Raw genomic sequence first — 16453 nt, forward strand, 5'->3', positions numbered from 1 at the left:
AGGTTTATCATACTATCACTTTACTTTCCTAAATTTTGCTTTTGGCTTTCATTTATACTTTGTCATTAATTGAAGGCCTCAAGGATTGAATTTTCTGGTACCCTTGAAGATGGAAGTTAGAGCCCAAAGAGAGAATGGCCATGTTTGTCTAAATTATCAAAGCCCAGTTGTGTATTTCTCTTAATTATCCATAATGCACAATTAAGCTCCTTCTCCAAGACCATACATTCAAACTTTAGGATAATTTTAAAATTATTTTTACCCGATTTGTGAACATAATATTATTCATTTGTAATAAAACTACCTGACCTCTATGAATTTGGCCTGGGTTAGTCATAAATATCATTTTAATATGATCATGTGAAGTACATAAGATGTAATATACTTCTCCTCATTATCATGTTTTAACATGCCTCATTGAAACATAGTAAATAATTCCAAGTGAATTTCATGTCATAAATTTTACGTTAAATTAAATACCAAACTACAATGGTGATAAATAGATGTAAGCACATAAGAATTTAAATTATGAAAATATCATTTTATTAAATGCATATCTTGTTGAACTAAGAGGGGGTGAATTAGTTCCACTTCCTTTCTATTTGTATGAATTCCTTGTTTAACTCTCTCGTACTTCACTCAAAGGACAATAAATTTTTTACCCTGCTTCGGGGCACTAATGTGCCCTTACTGCAGCCTCGCCTCACCCGAGGAGTCGCCCTGACTCCACTAATCACTTTGGCAAATGCAAAGTGAGAAAAACTATTCACGATGTACAATCGCTCGCACTGATCTCAAGTAATCACACATTAAAACACTTGCTCGGTGCCGACGTCTCCCTCGACCTCAATCGAGTGCCTTCTCAGCTTCGAGCTGTGTTCTGAGCCTCCCCCTCAGTCCACTCTGTGCTGACGAAGTCCTCACGTCTCTGGCCTCCTTCCCGTGTCCAAGTGGATGTGATCTCTCTCCCTTTAGTGCACTTCCCTGAAAGGTAATATGATGACAATATCTTTGTTGACCTTAGGTCAACTTTTCTCCTAACCCTAGTTTTCTTCTGAATTCTATTTTCCCACTTTCAATTCACAAACAGTGTATCAAATGTAAATCAATGTCAACTACCAATAGATACAATCAAATACAGTCAAAATCTAAAATAATATCAACTGGTAATAAATCTGCTCAATTGTGATAAGATAGTCAGATGAGATCAATTGATGTTTACTAATATCAGAAATATTCAAAGTAGACAATCAGATCAATCAAAATAAAAAGATCAATTGTCTTAACCCAAATCAAATGTGATTAACAAACATCAATTCAAATAAAGCAATTAGAGTAATCTGATCGAATGTGATTTAGCAGATATCAAATTAAATCAAACAATTCAATTGTGTAAATCCTGATCGAATGTGATTTAGGTGATATCAATTCAAATCAAACAGTTATATCAATTCTGATCCAATGTAATTAGATGATATCAATTTAAATCAAACACTTGTATCAAATCTGATCAAATGTAACAAAGATATATCAATTTTATTTCAAGATCTAAATTAATATATTCAAGAAATCAATTTGGATAGTTATTGAGATTTCATACAATACAAAATTAAAATTCAAATTCAAATGTACGAGATGAATGCATAAATTTCGAATCGAATTTGTTATATCTGAAGAACACAGATTTTCAAGAAATTTATTTAAAACCAATCAGAATTAGGGCGCCTGAAATTATTCCAATATTTTGAAATCAAATTCAAAATTGATTTGAATTAATCAATGAATTCAAATTGATTTAAAGCTGTCAATAGATTCAAAAATCAAGAAGTCAAAGAAAGTTTGTTATATGATTTCAAATAATAGCAAACTTTAAAATTGAATTGAATTTTATATCAATTAATTTGGTAGTAAAAGTGATTTAATCTTTAATCTATATCAATCAAGATTTCAATTAGATTTTAGATTTGATTTCACACAATCAAGAAACCGAAATTAATTTGTTATTTAGATTTCAAGAAATCCAAGATCAAAATCGATTGTTCAAAATAGGAATGATTAAATTTTGATTTGAGATTCTAACTTCTAAAAATCAATGAATTTGAAGAACCTTCAAATCAATTTAAAAAATCAAGAAGTCAAAGAAAGTTTGTTATATGATTTCAAATAATAGCAAACTTCAAAATCGAATTGAATTTTATATCAATTAATTTGGTAGTAAAAGTGATTTAATCTTTAATCTATATCAATCAAGATTTCAATTAGATTTTAGATTTGATTTCACACTATCAAGAAACTGAAATTAATTTGTTATTTAGATTTCAAGAAATCCAAGATCAAAATCGATTGTTCAAATTAAGAATGATTGAATTTCGATTTGAGATTCTAACTTCTAAAAATCAATGAATTTCAAGAACCTTCAAATCAATTTCAAGAATCAAGAAATAGGCGCCTGAAAATTTATCAATGATTTGTTGAATCAATAAAATATGGAACAATCTAACCAGGAATTTCTTGAAGAATCAGAATTTCCAAACATGCAGATAATGAGATTCACCAGCCTTGAATTTCTTCACAACCAGCCACAACTTTCAAGAACTAATCAGTTGAGGAGAGAGATCACAGCTTTTTCAAAGAGAGAGAGAGTAGGCGCTCAAAAAAAGTCATTGAAAAAACAATACAAATGGCTATTTATAGCCTTCAACCCTTATTGGGCCCAAATTCCCTTGTCTTTTTGGGTTTCTACCTTAATTATAAAATTGTTACCCCAAATATACTCCATCACATATTTATCTATTTAATATATAAATGTCTATATATTACTACTATATTCGACTACTTAATTAATTTCATTTAATATCTATTATATTAAATCATCAAAATCCTTTTCCTAACATATCTTAGTATTGATTCTATTCATTATACTATCCTTTTATATGAATTATTCATGTTTATTCTCAAGAAAAGCTTATTTCCACCCATGTATTCTGAACCCAGGCATCACAACTTATCTTAAGCAACATAATCATATCCATTTGATTATACACATAACCTTAGCTTGTTTCATAAGGTTGAAGCAGTTTTAATATTAATGAATATCTTACAGGTGATTAAATGTGATTGAATTGGATATGCATTTAATAAAATAATATAATATTATCAGTATTATATATTTTGTGGAATATCACGGGACACTACAGAGAACATGTGACAATGAACTCCAATAAAGCCATGAAAGAGATGTAACTACTTAGCCCACCGGACCTAAACTTCTTTTCTAATGAGAGATTACCAAATTCAACTCCCATGGTGCTAGAAAAATGTTCAAATGTATAGGAATGTGATGGAAAAAAATTGAAAATGGATGGGGGAATTTTAAATGGTCATGCTTCTTTTAAATATTGTCTTCCCTTCTCTTCCTTAAACTATAGTTGAAGGATCTCATTTGTGCACCAAAATTTATAGTATTTTTTTACTAAGCGTATAGTGAGTGATGGTCAAATCCATCGAGCCAAGGTATTGAAGAAAATAATTTCTAGTTATTGTATATTTTTATGTAAAATTTTGGAATTAAATATAATTATTTGATATTAAATTAGCTAAAAAATATTTGAAGATGAGAAATAAATAGGTATGATGTCTTTACATATGTTGTCTTAATTTTATAGAGTATCAGGATTTTTATTGTTATCTTTATAAAAAAATGAATTGACTCAGATTAAATTGACCTAGGGCGGTGCTCGGGTGAAATGAAGTGACAGTTAGTTTTTGTCATAAATGGTGGGCCCATGGTCATGCATAAAGGAAAGGTAGGTGTGAGTCTTCTTAGTGAACGCTAGTTGGCCCAAATCACTAGATTAAGCTATGACCACTTGATCCAGTCAGCCAATTCAAGTATAAACTCAAAGTGAAGGTTTTTATTTGTCATTGTTGTATTTGAGTTTAATCAATAAAGACATATACGTGTACTAGTATTCTTTGAATTGTGATTAATGAGATGAGACGTGATACATATAAAACATGAGGTTGAAAGACGAGAAAATGTAATGTGAGAAGGTGATCATTGTTTTAAAATTAAGATGATTAAATTAGATAGTAGATAGTGATTGTGAAGATATTAGGAGAACGAGTGAGAGAGAGATGGGAGGGTTAATAATGAGATAAGAGAGTAAATAGATGGGAGTGACATAATGAAAAGAATGAGTTGTTAAGGGGGATGACGGGTGAGATGAAAAGGATAATGTGACATGAAAGGGGTAATATATGTGATCCAAAGGTATAAGGATGTAATGTTATGGTAGAACGGGATGATGAAATAAATTTAAGCTAATGTCGATGCTGAAAAGAACCAGGGTAAGGTGAGGGTCCTTGCTGTAGACCCTTACATTCCACCAGGATCACATTGATTTTTGAGTACAGATAAGCTCCTCTCTTCTCTGTTGCCTCTTTTCACACACCAAGGACACCAAGAACAAGCCTGATGGATCTCAGAAACTCACTATCTTTCATTCAGCTCACAATTGTAGGAAGAAAATTCAAGCATGCCCCTAGTTTTCTTATTTGAATTAACCTAATTTAGAGGGCAAGTATTGGTTCATCAGCACCTTAAATCCATGTCCTACCATCATTTTAATTCAATCAGAAATGACCAATGCCAAATATGAAGTGCCCCCTCATAACGAGACCTTTTGACTTCATATTAGCCCATCTTCTATGGGCATGGACGAGGCTTCAATGGCTTTTATTATAGTTTACATTGTATACATATCTAACTATTTAATTTACTGGGATCCTATATTTTAAATAAAATCCAATAAAATGTAAGAATTAATTCACTTGATTTGGCGGAATTCAGTGATCGTTCTCTCATAAGTACATAAATGCTAAAATGTACCATAGTAAGTAAATATTGAGTTTCCTATATTAAATAATTATAAATGATGAATACTATGTATATATAACCACTTATCCATGATAAAATAAAGCATAATTGGACACGCTCAGAAGTATTTGTTTGATGTCATCACTTTTCTCCATCCTAACTTAGGAGGGCTAAAGGTTGTTATAAGATCCAATAGATACACCTGCTAGACATTATAGCGTATGAAGCTTTTTTCTCAATTCTTGGATTTCCCTTGAGGAAAAATGGATTTATTTAGTTTAATTATTTAAAATAACATTGTTCCCGAGAAGTTTATAAACTAATATTTAATATCCATAAAATTTAATAAAATATGAAAAGCTAATAAATTCATTCTTTTTGCTATTTAAAAATGCATGATTGCATTGCCAACATCACTTCCCCACAATCTCTAAGATCTTTTTTTGACATGCATCAATGAGTGCCACCACGTTGTGCACTTGGATACTGTCCAGCTAGCTTTTCCTACTTTCCAAAGTACCCAACAATGTGTCATCCGATGGAAAAATATGTGCCAGAAAGCCAATCACACATTCCATATCCCCTTCAATCAATGCAATATATACTTATTATGCTTGTGCGGTTGTGATGGGATATTATGGGGGTGGCTTAAAATGAAGTCCTAAATATTAACATTTTATTGGCTCGAATAGGTTATATGGCTGAGAGAATTATGATGAGATCATAATACAAAGATCACTAGTCTTTAAATATTTGTCTTAAATAATCATATTAAAATGATACTTGAGAAGAAAAAAATCACATCAGTGTGCCATGTGATGGAAATAATGACATTTTATATTTCTATGGATATCATAAGTATGGCCAATCTGGTATCCATTAGTGTGGAGATGCTAATGACAAGTAGCGGGTGTTCTTTGGGGAAAGTGCGAACAAAAACTATATAAGAATCAACGAATAGTATTATACCTAATTGTATATCAAGTTGATTTATGTCACTATTGTGAAAGTGGTGTTTATAACTAACATACCCAAGACATTGTGGGCAGATAGTTGTGTTTTGAGTATGATCTATAAGTTCCTATTCATGGAATTCCAAACCATCTTTACTTAGTTTCAGTAAGAATTTCATGAAGATGATTGAGTGGTCACGATAGGATTGTTTGCCATCAATAGACGGAGATTGCTCAAGGAAACCTTGTCCAAGGTAGTTACACATCTGGGATGTGTTCTACCCTGATTTCTCAACATATTAGTACCAACCGAGGAAACTTATTAGGGTTTTCTAGTTGACCATAGATTAAGTCATCGTCATTGGAAAAAGAAAAGGGAATAAGGAATTTATGTACATGGTTGGTGATGATGGTAGAGATTGCATGAGAGATTTATTAAATATCTTATAGAGAAAGAGGTTTTGCCCCTCCCCCATAAACTGGGAACTCAACCTGTTGCTTGGGACATTAGAGCTATTAAGTACACTGATACATGGATTTGGAATTTTGGACATTGGAAGAGATAATTTAAGTTTAGGGTTTTTTAAGAAAACTTTCATTAAGTAAAAATAGGAGAAAGAAATGAAAATATTTCACACAAGAAAGAGTTATTTATGTACCCATCCCTTCTTCTCTCTTCCTTCCTTTTGGGCCTTCTAGTTCCAATTAGAATTGTAAAATGATAACAGTAGATAAATAATGGGTCTCATCGAGATGGAGGTGGAGATTCAATGTGATGAGGATCACGTGAATACATCTTGGGGCTGGACACATGAAAAATATGACATGTCTTGATTGGGAAACCAAAAAATCATAGATCCAATCCAAGCAACGATGATTTGATCATCAATTGAAATTCAATGTTTGGTCTTCTGTTGCGTGATTCATTAAATGTTTATGTTAATCACAGAATAGAAAACCAATAGAGGATGGAAACTTGGATATATCTCAGCACGAATCACTTGAGTAACTAAGAAATCGCAGATCTGATCCATGTTAAGATGATTAGATCATCAATTTCTTTATTTGTTTTAAAAGCCTGTTACGATTGCATTTTATGTTGCATTACTTGAATCGTTTAAGCATTACGTCAATCATAGTCTTAGAACACAATATCAGGGGTATAAAAAAGCTCCTACATATTAAATTTATTGTATATGTTTTCAATGAAAAGTTTTTCTCCTGATGAAGTTGTTATCATTGACGGTGACAAACTAAGAAAATTAGAGGGGCTTAATTTTTTATGAGAAACGATTTGAAAGGAAGGAAAAATCTTGTGCATATAGTAGTTGGGTCTCTTAAGTTTGCCAAGTTTGTTCACTACCTGACCTTGATTTTATCATTAGGTATGGAGGAAGATTACAACATGATTCCGAGCTCAAACATTGATAGGCTACAGAGAAGGTTCTATGCAACCTTCAAAGATCAAAAGATATAGTGCTTACACACAAGAAAATAGATGATCTAAAAATCATGGGATTCTCAAACTCAGTTGTTGATAGATGCCTGGATACCATATACATATATGTGGTCTAGTAGCAAGCAGAAGATGATCACAACATCTATAATGTAAGTTGAGTGTGTGGCTTGTTTCCACACATATTCATAATTCAAGAATATAAAGTCATATCACATGAATACATCTGAATCTTGCTTTAACAATGTTGTGGAATTCAACTTGAATGGCTGTCAGGACAGTGTGAGCTCATCCAATATCTTGTATGCTGATATTTAATGTCTTAAAGCTTTGGTGCATGGTTAAGATTTGTGACTTGAAAGTGTATACCCAGCTCTACACTGATATTTATGAGCGATAATGATGATCTACGATGATGATCCCTGGATTGTGATTAGAAAACCCACGATATTAGAGTTTTAATAAGGTCAAGAGAGAGATTGTTGGTTTTGACCTATTTGACTTGCCACGTTCAAAGGGTATTGTTGTCATTCCTAGTTTATTGATGATTGCACATTAGGTTTATTGATGTACGGAGGCATTATGGTTCGACCCCTCTAATAGAAAAATATCATTTGGGCTTCTTGGATCGAGAACGAGATGCTTAACTTGCTATCTAGGCCCCTGAACCATGAGGGGATCATCTAGACTTGCCAGAGCCATTACACTGCCATCACAGGCGACCCAAGGATTGAGGTTGGTTATAAGCGTGTCATGGCACCTTCAAGTACACTCCTGATACACCAAATCTGTCATCGGGATTCTTATTAGGTGTTCATATACTGTTACTGGGATGCCTTTTAAATATTTCAATTGATCCTCTTTGACTGCACGTTAAAGAAAGCTTAAACAGTCCCGGGTCCGAGTTGTTATCCTCAAAATGAAGCAACAAATACCCACCAAGGGACCTAAATATTGATGGACGCGTGTGCAAGTATTCTGCCAATTGAATCTTTCTTACGGCTGAGAATCGAAGGGTAGGTGGATCAGTCGCCAAATTGGGCTACTCTATACCCACCTTTAATTGCGCTTTGAATCGACATTCTAAAATAAACAGAAGAAAAAAATCTGACGATAGATTTTTTCTTAGCATATCTGCGGGATTTTTGCGTACACGAAAACGGAACCATAAGTCTACGAGACAATGTGTCAAATTTATGTGTACGCCCATATGCTAAATGACAACACACATAGCGCCGCGTGTATTAGAGCGATAACATATAAGCAAGCATTCAAAGGATTATAAAACAGCCTTGATTGTGACATCGACCAGGACCAGTTGGCAACAAACAACCGGTACCAAACTTCACAGAAGTTTGACTAATTCGACCAGAGCGGTGATGGTATTCTCCGCTGCCAATGAGACGAAAATGTCGGCCTCGTTGGACTCGGCCGAGCCGCCACCAGCAAGATCAGAGAGTCCACGGATGACGATGAAAGGCACTCGCTGCTGGTGGCAGACGAGCGCCACAGAAGCGCTTTCCATGTCAATCGGAGTGAGTCTAAACTTGGAGAAGAGGAAGTCACGGTATGCGGCGTTGTCGATGAAGATGCTAGCGCTCATTCCTCTAGAGACGGTGACCACCTTGGGCGTGCGGGGTAGGCACAGAGTCGAGTTAACACAACCCTTGAGCTTTAATCCCTGCCATAAAAATAACATTGTTAAGAGGAAATAATGTTGACACGCGTTAAAGCGGTCAGAGATGAAGCATTAATCCAACGTGAGTAGTGTATTCAGTTTTTTTTCCCAGGATGATCGTTATGATTAAAAATACGAATACGTATATATATTATCATCTCTCGCTACGGCGAAAATAACTCCCTCATATTGTTTAAAGGTCTTAGAAAATGTGCGAACTTTGATGACTGTGGAACGAGGATGGATTTGTAAAAAGGGACTTACTTCAAGTTTCTTGGCAATCTTCAAGTAGCGGGCATTTACGGGAACCCAGAAGACGTGCTGTCTCTCCTCTGGAGTTCCGTCAACTGGGAAGATCTCCTCTGGTTGGTACCACACGCTGTTCAGCAGATTATCTTTGTCCCGGATGATTTTCTTGCCGTCTGTCGTGTAATTTGCGAACCTGAGGGAACCAAACGTCCTAGTGTAGGCTCCGGTGTTTTCCAAGGGTAGCTCGTCCTGAGGACTATCTCCGAATCTCTGAAACATGTACAAAACGAGGAAGACCAAAGAATGTAAGTATTTTTGCTTCTTGATCAGAAGAGCAGGACCCCTTCGACTAAACCATTACCTGCCAGCTCCACAGAGCAGAATGCGCCCAATATCTTGGAATCGTCACATCTCCAACAATAAGAGATGGGTTAGCGTTCCCGGCAACCCCGTAATTTACAACGCCTTCCACTTTGAATAACCCAAGGAGCAACTGGGTCGTTGTAGCCGCGTTTATCTGTTGTTAACGATTGAGATAAATTAAATTAATCTTTCGCCGGATGTGTAAGAGATTAAAGACAGGAAGTGGGGAACATTAGCGTACCATGCTGAGTCCTGTCATGACAATGATTACCCGTTTGTGTCCTATAGATCCGAAGCGAAACCTTCTGCCTGATCAAGAGTAAAACGGGAAGAAATCAGAAAGATCTTGCTCTTGGGAAATGGTAGATGTCGGGGAAAAGATTCACCAGCGAAATCGATGAAGGGGAGGCCTGTATCTGCTTTATAATCTGGGGACTGGAGTATGGGGGCCAGCTCAAAAACATTGGGTACTATCACACCGAGATGCGTTCCTTTCTGATTGATCAAGTCGATCTTCTTCATCGTCCCCGCCGGAACATCGCCGTTGGCGACATGGCAGCCGAACGCAGAGATAATCAGGAACGCCGTGAAGATTTCCCAGATTTCTCCTGCCATTGCTGGTTCACCGAAGACAGATTGTCAACGTTTACTCACCCGGATGGCCTCCTATATAAGGAAACGATCCGATCTCTATTCATTTGTTTATGAACATAATAGACTCTATGACCCAAATAATCGTATGTTATGACTATAAATTTATTTTGACGCGCGTGTGTGAAACCTCTTTCGTATGGAGGCATGATTCACATCGCGTCCATGCTTAGGGGCCCGTCAGATATCTCGATGGGGGCCGACGGATAGTAAAATAAATTAAAAATATTACATTGATAGTGATCAACGGATCACTGGGGTCAGCTAACTTAAGTAAAATAATTAATAAATGCATTTCCTCCCCCATCTTTCCTCCTAAACATCCTCTTCATCCACCACCCAAGTGGATCCATTGCCTATCCCAAATTCCCAATGGAACCCAAATGATATTAAAGAAAATTAATATTCTACCATGATAGTAATAAATGGATTAATGAGACCACTAGCTTAAGTAAAATACTTTGCAAAAGGGATTTATTCTCCTCCATCCTTCCTCCTTACCACCCTCTCCCTCTCCCTCTCAGCCCTCTCTCTATTTCCCTCGCCCTGACTCCGACTCTGGATTTCCCTTGACAAAGATTGGGAACGTGTTTGTTTATTGGATTTCTGTCTCCTTGCATCATTTTTTCTCAAACTCGGCATCAATGAGGGGAGAAGGGAGTGAAGGGCCGACTTAGACATTGACCGGAGCAGATAATAGACCCATCAGAAAATAAGCTATGAGGCACCCTTTAAGTGGGTAAATGATTCTACTTAATGACCAATCAAACTGCATATGTGGTCTCCTCGGTAATTAATTACTAGATGGGCCCATTGACCAATCCTTCCACTGCACCGAAGAGGATCCAGCTCACATGATCGATCCAAAGATATTTTTTTAGATCGACTGATATCAAACTCAACGGACTAATCAGATCTTCTGACCTGACTAGATTTGATTAAACTAGATGCCATTGTTGATATATAATATAGACAGCTATGTTTGCTACTCAGACACCAAGCCCATGTGCCTCAGAACTTTAGTCATCATCACTATCAAGAAACAAATCCTTCAATTTGTCTTAACAATAAATAATACTCCACGTGTAGTTTGTATCACATTTCATGTACTGGCGACTATCCGAGATATATTACTTCCCTGTTTTTAATGTTATATCTATATATTAAAGGTAAAATTTTGCTTCAAGGGTTTTAATGAAGTATAACGGATAGAAAATGTAAAATCAACGCGCATACTGTACCAAAAGAGATGTCTTATGTTTAATTATGATGCTTTGTCCAAGATCGAATGCTGTGACTGGATTTGTCTATAGCATACATCTTCGATAGTTTTGAGATATTTAAACATGAAATTAAGTTAAATAAATTAGTGCCTGAGTAGGATGCACGCAATTATATTGTAAATAGCTATAATATAAAAAACAGTGATTTGATATGTTTGTTTTTAGGGACCGGCAGTATTAAACAAAATACTTTAAACCTCTAACGGTAAAATAATCATGAAAACTCAATCATACAAGATGTATTTTACGTCCGAATAGTATTATTTTGTTATATCCTATATCCACTGCCATGAATATACGCTGTGTGCCAATAACTGAATGTCATAGGGGATTTATTGTGAACTTATTTATGAGTATTTTTTTCATATAAAGTAAAACACAACAATATTGTCCTAAAAACGGTAGGGATATCAATTCCGTGTTTTGGTACTCCCCTTGGCTCATTTCACCTTTTGAAGTTATATGTTTTGAATAATCATTAATTTTTAAAAAATAAGAGGAATTAAGTGCACAAAAAATATCAAATGTTCCATACTGAAAACTATAATATTCAATATTCCAATTTTATTTTTAAGAAAGCCTGTCATTTGTCCCATGAAGAAGCCTCTTCTGCTGGTGAATCTAACCAAACCCACAGAACATACCCCGTCTTGCAGATATTTCCCTATCGTCAATCTTATCTGGGTTCAGCAACCCAATTGTCTGAGGCGACATATAGAGAGATTTTAGAGCATAAATAAACAGACTTTAGAGGATTGATGTACTAATTGTATCTCCAAAAATATTTGTAAAAATATATATACAATCAAGGGTGAATCATTGAAAACCCGGTTCCCATTTGGTTAAATCTGATTTGCACCATGTGACGGAGCCCTTGGTTCTGACGCCAATATCTCCATAAAACTTTGTCCTATTCAATTCATATCGCGGCCGCTAGATTCATCTATATCTCAGCATTCCAATGAGTATAATAACACTTTTATAGTCAGATCAGAATTTTCTGACATCTAAATAAAGTTATAGAATTTATTTCAGAATTTATGGCATTAATATCATATTAAATTTATTTATTTATGTTGTAATATTAATTTCTCAATATGTATTTATATTTGTTTCAGGAATTTCTGAGCCACAGGATCTGCGTATACTAATTTATAAAGATTTCTTTATATTTGAGTCATAATATTAATTTTTATGAGTTATAAATCAGGTTAGAAAAGGATGACTCCTCCACCAATCAGAGCTCAGAACGGGCATAGTCTATGCCATGTAAAAAAAGGGGATTCTGTCCTCTCTCTCTCTGTCGCTCTCTCTCCATCTCTCTCTCTCTCTCTCTCTCTCTCTCTCTCTCTCCCCGTCTCTCTGTGTCTCTCTCTCCGTCTCTCCCTCTGTCTCTCTCTCTCTCCGTCTCTCTGTGTCTCTCTCTCTCCGTCCTCTGTGTCTCTCTCTCTGTCCCTCTCCGTCTTTCTCTCTCTCTCTCTCCGTCTCTCTCTGTCTGTCTCCTTCTGTCTGTCTATCTCTCTCTCTCTCTGTCTCTCTCTCTCTCCGTCTCTCTCTCTCTCTCTCTCTGTCTCTCTCAGTCTGTCTGTCTGTCTGTCTCTCTCTCTCTGGCTCAGTGTCTCTCTTTGTCTCTCTCTATCTCTCCCTCTCTCTCTATCTCTCCCTCTCTCTCTCTCTCTATATATCTATATATATAGATATATATCATACTGAAAGTCCGTTTGTGTTATTCTCCCTTTTTATACTTTTCTCTGCCGTTTCAAAACACCTGGTCTGGGTGAAATGTTAAGTCCCAGATAAGGAGGAACAAGGAGAACCAAGTTAATTTGCATCTCTCTAGAAATCATTCGGTATCCCCCCCCTCGATGGCAATATTAATCACAAGATTGTGCAGCGTTGACGCGTGTAATCAGTTTCCATACTTTTGTGAGTACAAGCAAACATTTTATTCCTTCCAACATGTGTTCCTATGCATAAAATTATCAGCTCGAGATTGGCCCACTATTGTGATGCACTATTTTCTGAAATGATTAGTGAAGCTAATAAATAGCGAATACCAATGGTTGGCTGACATCTAAATAAATCTGATGGCAACAAATGGCAAGGATAAGACTTCATATAAAACCAATTCAAAAACTTTAATTAACATGTATCTCCACGTAAAGTATGTTTCAGAAGTAAACCGAAGGGAAATTCCAAAATCAGACTGCCAATCTTGAAAAACAGTTATTCCTGGTTCGCACCGGCCGCTCCCCCCTCTGCAGTTTCCTCTTCTTCTTCTTCTTCTTCTTTTTCTCTTCTTCTTGTTTCTTCGGTTCTTTTTTCTTCTTTCATTCGGCTCCTCCTTTCTGCTTCTCTTCTTCTTCTTTTATTAACTGTTTTAATCCTCTATTCTTTCTCTTCTTCCTCTTCTGTTCATCTTCCATTCTTCTTATTTTCTTCATCTTTGTCATTAATATTTTTGTCTTCATTTCTTCGTATTTTTATATTCGTCTCTTGTCTTTTCATCTTCCTTTCTCTTTTTTTTATTCTCTAATTTTCTTCTGCTGTTCATCCTCTCTTACTCTTCTATTATTTTTCTTCTTCTTTTCTTCATCCTTTTCTTCTTCTTTCCTCCTCCTTTTCCTTCTTCTTTCATCTTATTTTACTCTTATTTTCTCTTCATTTTCTATGACATTTTATTACTTTTATTCTTTGACCTCGACATTGACAAGTCAACATCATTGGACTGGACCAGATCGGATCTGACTGGGACAGGACATGACCAGACCGGAACCAGATTGAAGTTTAGATAAGGTTTAGATCCTTGCTAGAAACACGGACCAGGACCGTCAAAACCTAATCATTAAAATTTAAATAATATATATAGATTTCATAAATTTAATATAATAATTAAGGTGTTTGAACTTGCATAGTGTTAAAATATCTATAATTATATTTAATGGTTATCTTTTGCTTTGATTACTGTACACACCAACCACACACATTTCCCTAGAAACAAGATCATCATAAGCTGTTTAAAATTTTTCAATATCTGTGTGATTCAATAATATCTCACAAATACAAAAATGTGATTTTCTTTGTGATTTGAAGCTTATCTAATCAGTGGGTAATTTAATGTGAAACTAAAAACATTAACATATATTAAATAATTAATGATTGTATTGTATAATACCTTTATTAAACTACTACATCAGCATTAAACTATATTTGGGTTAAACTTTTGTAATACTTTAAATGTATTATAATTTTAACATTTTTATCCTGAAAAATAGGTAACAAAATCATCGCTTTGTGAAAAAGATATACTATCAAAACTTGGAAATATCTTCAGATTATTTCATATTTCTATTAAAGTGAATTTTATCATCGAAACTATATATATACAGTTATTCTCAAAATTGGTTAAATTAGATTATTATCTTACTTGCAAGATTATGGATGTAAAATCCATAACACTAAAGTATTATGCTTCTTCATAACATCAATATATACATGATACAAGGCAATTTATACTAATATACTTCATTAATTGAAGGATAATAAGCAGAATAGTATTATTATTTATTTAAAGGTAACATTTTGAATTTTGTGTTACCCTAAAAAATTGATTTAATTTAAGATTAATATTTTGAATTATTTTTTATTGGCCTTGAAAATATATTGAAATGGGCATAAGTTGAAAATGTATTTTTATTGTGTTATCCTAACATAAAAATTAGGATGCCCGCATTATACTAATATTTTTTAAAAGATTCATAAGTGGGATGATTCAGACATATATATCACAATAGTATTTTAAGAGTAAAAAAATATGATATTCATAGTTTATGTGTGAATAAAAGTTTGGGATACAACTGCGCTTACAGGTCTCATTTGATTCATTATTAAAAGTCATGTTCATTATTATTCATGCGACTTGTTTATAATGAAATCTAATGATATGTGGAATGTTTATAGTGATCTCATTTATATGATGATGTTGTCCCAAAGTTATCACTCATATTTATACACATATAATGGCAGGTCAATATTATGAAGAACACTATTTAGTCATGCTCATGAAAATAATGGCAGGTCTTGTAAAGTTTTGTATGCATACTCTTTATATATATGGTGGGTGCTCATTAAGAAAATGTTGACTGAAGTAATCTTCATTAACCACTATATGGTGTTATTCATAGATGTCAACTAGTACTCCTTACAACTCATAAACCAACTACATTTTATTGATGGACAGTTATTTTTACTATAACTTCTTTTGTCCCCAATCACTGGATTCCAAAAATTCTTAGCCAGAATGCAACTATAATTATGCCGATAAATGAACTACTTATTACATTTGTCTCATTTAAATTTTATGTTTACTTGCACTAAAATGATAATATATGTATTTTATTAAGGTTAAAAGGCCAATTCTATTTTTAATAATATTATGATTTATATAGAGTACTTTATGCAACTTTAGAACATCATTTTCTTAATATATATATATGTTATGATAATTTTGTACAGACTATTTGATAGTTTTGTGAAACTAAAATATGATTTATTTTGAGGTCAGTGTTGCAATCTGATATGCTTTAATTACAGCCAATCAACAGCTAAAACTGATTATTTTCTAGCCCAATCATTCTGAAAAATATCATTATAATGTTGTCATTTAAGATCCCTTAATTGGACTATCATTTAATTAATATTTATTTTTATTTAATGTGCAGGGACGTGTCATTAGGATCAAAGGGTGTATTTAATTTTTACTAAATGAGATAAAAGAGATGAAAGTTGGTAACACTACAAATCTGGGCGATTAGAATCACCATAAATGCAGTCCGAAGTAAAAACAAAAATTGTTCATAAAAAAGTTGGAATGAGAGCTATCAAATGTCAAAAATGAGAGAATATTACTTATTAGATGGACATTTTGGCAAATATGAGGAC

General features: G+C 34.3%; 1 protein-coding gene across 1 annotated transcript; it reads right to left on the reverse strand.

Annotated features, from left to right (window-relative positions):
* Nucleotides 1–8502: 8502 nt before the first annotated feature.
* Nucleotides 8503–10257, reverse strand: LOC144703550 (Phosphorylase superfamily protein). The gene is made up of 5 exons (XM_078575736.1): nt 9965–10257; nt 9820–9887; nt 9577–9732; nt 9231–9485; nt 8503–8969 (listed from the first exon to the last, which is right to left on the reverse strand). Exons 1-5 carry the CDS (start codon nt 10191–10193, stop codon nt 8634–8636), a joined length of 1044 nt encoding a protein of 347 aa, XP_078431862.1. The 5' UTR covers nt 10194–10257; the 3' UTR covers nt 8503–8633.
* Nucleotides 10258–16453: the final 6196 nt, after the last annotated feature.

The sequence above is a fragment of the Wolffia australiana genome, chromosome 5 (genome assembly GCF_029677425.1).
Source record: "Wolffia australiana isolate 7733 chromosome 5, ASM2967742v1".
Lineage (NCBI taxonomy): Eukaryota > Viridiplantae > Streptophyta > Magnoliopsida > Alismatales > Araceae > Wolffia > Wolffia australiana.

Excerpts from the sequence above, each read along its gene's own strand:
- LOC144703550 (XM_078575736.1), bottom strand. The coding sequence starts at position 10,193 with ATGGCAGGAGAAATCTGGGAAATCTTCACGGCGTTCCTGATTATCTCT. Across the intron at positions 9,733-9,819 it reads TCATGACAGGACTCAGCATG|ATAAACGCGGCTACAACGAC; the intron begins GTACGCTAATGT and ends CGTTAACAACAG. Across the intron at positions 8,970-9,230 it reads AGATTGCCAAGAAACTTGAA|GGATTAAAGCTCAAGGGTTG; the intron begins GTAAGTCCCTTT and ends TTTTTATGGCAG.